The 7,690-nt window shown below is 42.9% G+C and overlaps 1 protein-coding gene across 1 annotated transcript in view; it reads left to right on the forward strand.

Moving 5' to 3' along the window:
* Positions 1-7,464, forward strand: part of LOC115480543 (unconventional myosin-If-like) — a 173,776-nt gene extending 166,312 nt beyond the window's left edge. Inside the window, exons 26-28 of the mRNA XM_030219298.1 lie at positions 184-385; positions 3,136-3,305; positions 6,117-7,464. Coding sequence (XP_030075158.1) covers positions 184-385; positions 3,136-3,305; positions 6,117-6,193 — 449 coding nt within the window. The 3' untranslated portion in view covers positions 6,194-7,464. The remainder of the gene's footprint in view (positions 1-183; positions 386-3,135; positions 3,306-6,116) is intronic.
* The last annotated feature ends 226 nt before the right edge of the window (positions 7,465-7,690 follow it).

Raw genomic sequence — 7,690 nt, forward strand, 5'->3', positions numbered from 1 at the left:
TCTTAGTGTTCAGTAGCAAAAGTCTGAGAATGCAATCAAATGGGATATTTGTTTAGAAGCCCTAGACAGGATTAGCCAATCAGAGCTGGCCTGGACTGAATGTCAGAGCTAGTGCTGCACAAATTGCATTTTCTGTTTTTCATGTCATTTTTAAGTTGTTTTCCTTTCACGTGTCATTTTTAGGCGCCTGCAGAAATGGAGCTGCCCAGTTTCCACGCAACACTGTCCGACAGCCAGAGCAACCATATGCCTCACCTGCAAAGCAAACTCGAATGCCACCAGCTGCTGCACTGCCCCCACAGGGAGCCAGCCGTAGAGCCAGGGCCAGAGTCCCCTCTGATCACAACATGGAATTCCTTAATGTGCCCGACCAGGGGGTTGCTGGGTGAGTGCAGCAACAGAATGTGACATGTAAACTATGCCTAAGGTTCATATAAGCCATACTGTATATTATAAGAAACATCCTTGCCCAGCGTAATATAGTGACAGCCACTGTCACTATACCGAACATAGAGAGCAACTGAAACCGGGGTTTTTGGGGACGGGATTGGAATCTGGACAGACTTTGTCCCCATGTCATTCTCTACTTGATGACCTTAGAGTCACAAAGTAATCTTTTGGGACTGACACCTCTATGATTAATGACATTCTGGTGTTTTTCTCGTTTATCACTATGCCCATTTTTCTTGCATCCAGCATTTTATCCGTCAGGATGGGAATGTCCCATATTATCATAACCTCTTCGTTTTCCACAATTCTCTTATAATATCACCACCTAAGTGCTTTGGAATGTATTACTGTTTTTTTGGCCTTAAGAAAACAGACCTTTAAAAGTTACTTGTATGGTCTAAGAGCTTGGTTAATTTGCTCATTTCGACTACATTTGAAATCCAGACTTTTTGGTAACACTGAAGGTTCTGCTGCTGTTTGTGGTTTTTATAGAAAAGCTAAAGAGCCTACTGTGGCTAGGGTTACCATGGCTCCAGAAAAAGGAGGCCAGATTGAGCCAGTCTGGGTTTTACTTCCATTGCTTTCAATGGAAGCAAAACCCGGACTGGATCAATGTGTCCTCCTTTTCCTGGAGCCATATGGTAACCCTAACTGTGGCCAATACACTGTTCCATGACCGGGTCTTGGTGACTGTTTGTATCTGACCATACTTAATACTCATCATTCAACCCTTGTGATGGCTCAGATTTCAGGTGTTATTTTCAACTCTGGCTTTTAAACATTAGTTTTGCAAGCATCAAAACACCAAGGCCTTTTCTATATCTTAATACAAAGTTTGCAATGTCCATTGCTGCCAAAGTTAGGCTGTCAAAGTATTGTTGTGATTACTGAAGTTCATTAACATCACCCTGGTCTTCTTGGAAACCCAGTGTAATCATTCTACTGCTCTTTATGCAAAATATGAAACCTTTACAACGCTAAAAGTTTCTCTGAAATCTGCATTAGCAGGTAGTTGCTTTCATTTATGTACTAAAATTTAAGAGGCATAAATCCCCCCAAAAAAATCTCCAGGTGATTTACAAAAATATGCATAGAAATCAACTCAATAAAATAAAGAGTACATAAAACAGACAATATAAAATATAAATAATTGTTCCCTAAAAAAGCCAGGTCTTACAAAAAAAGGATGACTGAGTCCTGTATGAAGCTCCCTAGGACCTGCATTCCACAGTTCCAAGGTAAAACAAGAAAATCAATGGGTGATTAGGTTTCATGACACCCCCTATGAAGACATGTTCTAAAAAGCTATATTGGTTTCTGATATCACCATATAGAAAGATAAGGGGGTTGATATTCAAAGCAATTTAACCAGCCAGATTTGGCTCCTGTCCAATTAAATCACCTGTTTGGGGCTATTGTTTGAGTGGCACTTACCCGGTTTGTGCCAAACTGAAAATTGGCGATTTGGGACAGAGTCAGCACTTCACCAGTTTAAGTGCCGATATTCAGCACTTAACTGGCCAGGTTAACTGCATAATTAGGAATGCATAAAAGTCAGTACTATGTTTGTTTCTATTTTGCTCACACCTTTTTCCGTAGTAGCTCAAGGTGAGTTACATTCAGGCAGACTGGGTATTTCTGTCCCTGGACAGTTAACAATCTATTATTTTTGTACCTGAGGTAATGAAGGGTTAAGTGACTTGCCCAAGTTCACAAGCAGCAATAGTAGGATTTGAACCAGCCACCTGTAGATGTCAAGACTGGTGCTCTAACCACTAGGCTACTATGGTTAAATGATTAGTATACTTAACCAGCTGTGCATTAGCCAGCTCCAGAAACCCAGAAATTCAATGTCGGTGCCCCGATATGGTCCAGCAATGAATTTCCAGGTTTAATACTGGCAGCAATCAGCAAAACGCTGATCGCCGCCAACTGAATATCGAGCCCAAGATGTTTTTCTGCTGTTTCCTCATTTGGGGTAATTTTATACTATAACAGGATATTGCCTCTATTTTTACTGCATATTTGTTTGGTTTCTGTATACTGTTTGTAAATGTTCATTATTGAAACAAGTTTGAAAAGAAAACTCAACTCTGTGGAGTAGTCTATTTTGAATCTGAATAGGGGATGAAATTCTAACAGTGTACAGTAATTCTTGATAGCCCTAAAAAGGAATCCCAAAGTGGTATTCAGTCAAATAATTTATTTTAAGATGGCTGGCAAAGCCATGGTGCTTACAGCAGTTCTCGTGATCTATAAACCAGCAGGCACCAGTTGGCTACAACTCCCCAGATGCTAACCAGGTCAATGTTTGTGGGAGGCAAGAGTCACTCATCAAGATAACAGGGACAGAAGCAAATGGATGTTTGGGCAACAGCCTCACTAGTGTTAGTAGACTCATTACAAAAGCTTGATGGTAAAACATGGTGGGGGTTGCGTGCTGGATAAGTATAGTACTTGTATGCTATTTTACCCAAGATGGTACACACCCAACAAAAGTGCTGACATAGATAAGGAACACTACCCTATAAGCAGTCAGACTCGTACAGCTAGCTAGTGTAAGTTATTGACTGTTTCCACATTTGGTTGCAAAGTTTTCACCCTTGCCAAAGTTGCAGAGGTTTAGATATCTGTTGTGATTCTTACTTTGTATTCATGCTGTTTGCTTTCTCGTTTTAATGGCAGGATGCAACGGAAGAAGAGTATAAGCCAGAGGCCCCAGCCAGCAGTAGGACGACCCAAACCCATGCCTAGGCCATCAGGTCCCAAGTGTCGGGCCATGTACCAGTATATTGGACAAGATGTGGATGAGCTGAGCTTCAATGTCAATGATGTGATTGATATCTTAATGGAAGGTATATGGAGAAAGCTTTTTTATATCTAGTGCGCTCATTATTTTGAAAAATATCAGGTTTATACACTTGCCAGTAAATATTCAGCTGGAATCGGGCAGCACACTGCCCGCCTGATGCTGGCACTAAACCCAGATATTCAGTGCCGGGTTGCTTCCAGCCACCAGTATTGACTATCCAGGGTTTTTTTGGCCATCTTAAACTTAACCGACTATGCAATATTCAGCACTGGCTGGCTAAGTTTATAGCGGCCAAAAATAGGCCTGCTATGTTGGCTGGCTATATCACACAATATAGCCAATTAGCCGCTATGCGCTGACCGCAAATATTCAGCGGGAGATAACCAGCTATCCCTCTCTGAATATTTGCCGATAGATGGTTAAGTGCTATTTAACCAGCCAGAAGTTGTTCCTGGCTGGTTAAATAGCACTGAATATCGGGCAGTTCCATTTTAAAGAGCATAATACAGACAGTCAGTAGCAGTAGTACAAGTTTCCTTCACATACTGCTCCACCACAAGAAAGGCAGGGCTGGATTTACACCATGCATACTCTTCAATAGAGGCAGGAAAACTCTCTCAGAAAGTCTGTATGTGCAAGTGGGAGGTTCATCCTAGCTCTGAAGTTCAATCTCTGAAGACAGAAGCTCCACTCTTCCATTTGGAAAATCTCCAAAAAGGAGTGAGCAGTCAGTGCTGAAGAAGTGGCCTTTTATAGGCATGTTTTCACCTAATCGATAATGCCTGTTGGGGAGGCTCCATCTGTCTGTCTACCTGTCCATCCATACACATAGGTACAAAGACACACACACAAAAGAGATATGCACACACTCACAAAGACAAAAAAGATACATGCACACAAAGACACAGCCACACATACGCAGACCTCATATAGTCACTCATCTTAGTTTAAGATGAAGCGGTTAACTGCCACAGAATGTCTGCTCTAGGGCTAACCTCTCCTGCTCAGTTAAATCATTTTAAACATCGGGCCCTTTAATTGCATCATTAGCCCTACAATCTCACTACATACAAAAACAGGATGGGGGCGATAGGTAGTACAAAAAGTATACCTCCTCAATGCACCTGGGCAGTAGTCTCAGAGCTACAGGATAGCAAGAAAAAATATTTCATACCTGCTGGAGCCCTGGAAGCAGTTTAGGGTAAAATGGACCTTGTGAGTTCTGTAAGTAGTCTGGATCACAAGACCTTTTTGTTAGCCTTCGACTATGTTCTGTTGTTAAGATGAAGCAGTGGTGGAAGGGCCGTTAGACACGGACGTAGCCAGACACCCAATTTTGGGTGGGCCTGGGCCCAAGATGGATGGGCAGAAGAACCCCCTCCCCATCCCACAGGTGATTTGGTCTCTCCTACTCTCACCTGCATGCCATATGGTGTCTCAAACATCCCCCCTCTCCCGCATACTTTTTTAAATAACAGATTTTTTTTACAGGCAGTGAGCAGCAACTAATACACACTGCTCATGTTGGCCCCACAGCCTTCCCACTGATGCAACTTCCTGTTTCCACATAGGCAGGAGTACGTCAGAGGGAAAGCTGTGGGGCCGGTGCAAGTAGTATGTATCAGTCGCTGCTTGCTGCAGGCAAAGATCTGCTATTTACAAGGTATGCAGGAGGGACAGTTGATGGGAGTTTTCAGCTGGTGGGGCTTGAGAATCCCTGCCAGCCTGAGCCCACCCAGGCCCACCTTTGACTACACCACTGGTTAGACAGTGGAAGGGTGGCATCAAATGAGTCAACAACCCAAAGACTAACCATTGTCCTCCTGTTCTTCCTCCACTACCACTGAGATGCTCTTCTGCCCACAAATACCTGTATTTTCAGCAGTCTCATCACCTGCTTAAAATGTTCTTCTGAATGTTCTGAGTGTCTTTGATTTTGTGTCACTATCCACCTGGGTACCCACATTAACTTGAACCCTTCTGTCCCTATCTGAGGGCATAATGCCTCATTGGGTGTCACGATTGCACTGGTTGCCTTTAGAAGCAATGTTTCAATTTAAGATAGCTGTTCTAGCTTTTAAGGCATTGCATGGAGAATTCCCAGCTTATTTGATGGTTTGTTTTTCTTTTTTTAAACCAAAACATTTTAAGGCCTACTAGAAATCAATATTTGTTAAGCTTTCCCTCAGTTCAAGGAGTTAACTGTAAGAGAATGTTGCAAGTTTCTTTTGTGTATCAGGTGGCATCAAATTGGAACTCACTCCCCATTTTTGTTAGGACAGAGGACTATCAACTATCAACAGTGTAGGAAATTGCTGAAGAAGTTTCTATTTAAGAAATATTTTTTAGGATTTGGAGTTATGATTAACTTGCTTATGTGATGTATTGTTGATACCGTAATTTCCTGAAGAATGCTTCAGTTTTTAGTTAATGCTACTCACATTGAACTTTATGGCTTTTGCAGGTTATAAGACCCTAATATAATGGAATGTGTTGGTTGCAGTAATCTGGTATCACTGAAACCATTTTGAAACGCTTCTATGAATCCCTAAACTTCTCTCCCTCTCTCTTTTTTTTTCCTTAATCATTCTTTCCCCATCTCTGATATTCTTTGTGACTGTACCCTCATATTTACCCCAGGCTCTCCCTCCTTTCATGTTAAAAAAATGTTCTCATCTATGATTTGTTTGAAAACATATATTTGAAGAAAACATAAAATCCTGAATACACATAGCAGAGAGACATTTCTTTGACATCTTCCTGGGGAGAAAGCAAGAGGGGAAGTAATGTGGGGAGGGGCAATTGGGATCATGAAATCTAGTCTGTCACTGACTTTAAGTTTTTCTTCCTGTAGATCCCTCAGGTTGGTGGAAAGGCAGACTCCAAGGAAAAGAGGGTCTCTTCCCAGCAAACTATGTACAAAAGCTCTAACCTTTAGCCAAGAAACCTACGCTGTGGGCTCATGACAGGAGAGAGTCCTAGATGTGTCTTGCTTCATCTCCTGTTTCTGAAGACAGTGTCTTCTGCTGTACTAGTGACAAGCCCACCAATCCAGCATCACCACAGAAAGTAGGGAGCCTGGAATCCATTCCAAAGGGCATCTCCTACTCCTTGGGCTGGGCGTGCTAGTGACTGTAGCACATCCAGCCCTCACAGGAGGGAAAGCCGAGGACTGCTTACAGCAACACCTAATGGATGATCAAAGAGCAGTATTAGAATTAGCTCTAGTGCCAGGAGCATCCTATTTTTCAGTCACAGGAGGGCACTGCAATACTTGACTGTAATCATGAGAAAGAATATGGAAATACTTGAACATCTGATTGATATTGCTTAGTGGAAGATGTGTAAGAAGGGCTAAAGCAGTCATTTTCACTATTTTTCCATTAGAGGCCACTTTGGCAGAAAAAAAAAACCTCAATGTGAGAGCCAAGATATCATCACCAGAAAAAGTGGACAGAATACTGGAGAAGGGGGGGGGGGGGTGGAGGGAGGGAGTGTCCTCCAATGACACAATTACCCTGATGGGTTCCCCCCTCAAAGTGGATGACCTGACTTTTCAGGCACATTAAGTGCATAAGCATTGCCATGCTGGGACAGACCAAGGGTCCATTGAGCCCAGCACCCTGTCACCGACAGCGACCAAAAGAACAAGCAATTTGTCCCGCCCATCCAAGAAATACTGTATTCCCTCATCCATTCAGAGTGACTTGTGTAACTAAAATAGTCTATTACCCCTATGTTTTCTCTTTCCCTATGCCTATCTTTCCCCATACGTTCTCTGTCTGTTCTACATTTCCTCCCCTCCCCCCACAAAAAAACTCCTTCAACTCTATTCCAGCCTGTTCCAATCTTCATCCACATCCTATTCTATTCCCACCAGTCGGCCTTCACCATCCAGTCTATACCTGCAACCCCTTTTAAGCTGCCTCTCTCTCCAGTTTTTAATCTCCCGATATTTGCTCCAGAGGTTTGCCAGCAGTGTCACCTCTGGAACAGCTGCTTTGTTGTCTTCTGGCACTACATCTCAGTAAATTTAAACTGCATATTACCCAATCTCCTCCACTGCACTCTGACCCTGTGAGCAATATGTGACTCAAACTTACAGAGAGCTGAACAGAGCAAGTAGGAAGGAAAGGCTAAAGAGGTTAGGGCTCTTCAGCATGGAAAAGAGATGGATGAAGGGAGATATGAATTGAGGTCTACAAAATCCTGAGTAGTGTAGAATGAGTAGAGTGAATCGATTTTTTACTCGTTCCAAAAGTACAAAGACTAGGGGACACTGGGTAGTGCTGAACATCAGAGCTATTCGTTTAGAGGTCCTCTTACCAAGCTGCAGTATAAAAGGGCCCTACGGTAGTGGCGGAGGCCATTTTTCCTGCATGCCAGGGCCATTTTTACTGCAGTGGATAACCCCTCCCCCCCCCCCCC

Source organism: Microcaecilia unicolor, chromosome 11 (genome assembly GCF_901765095.1).
Source record: "Microcaecilia unicolor chromosome 11, aMicUni1.1, whole genome shotgun sequence".
Lineage (NCBI taxonomy): Eukaryota > Metazoa > Chordata > Amphibia > Gymnophiona > Siphonopidae > Microcaecilia > Microcaecilia unicolor.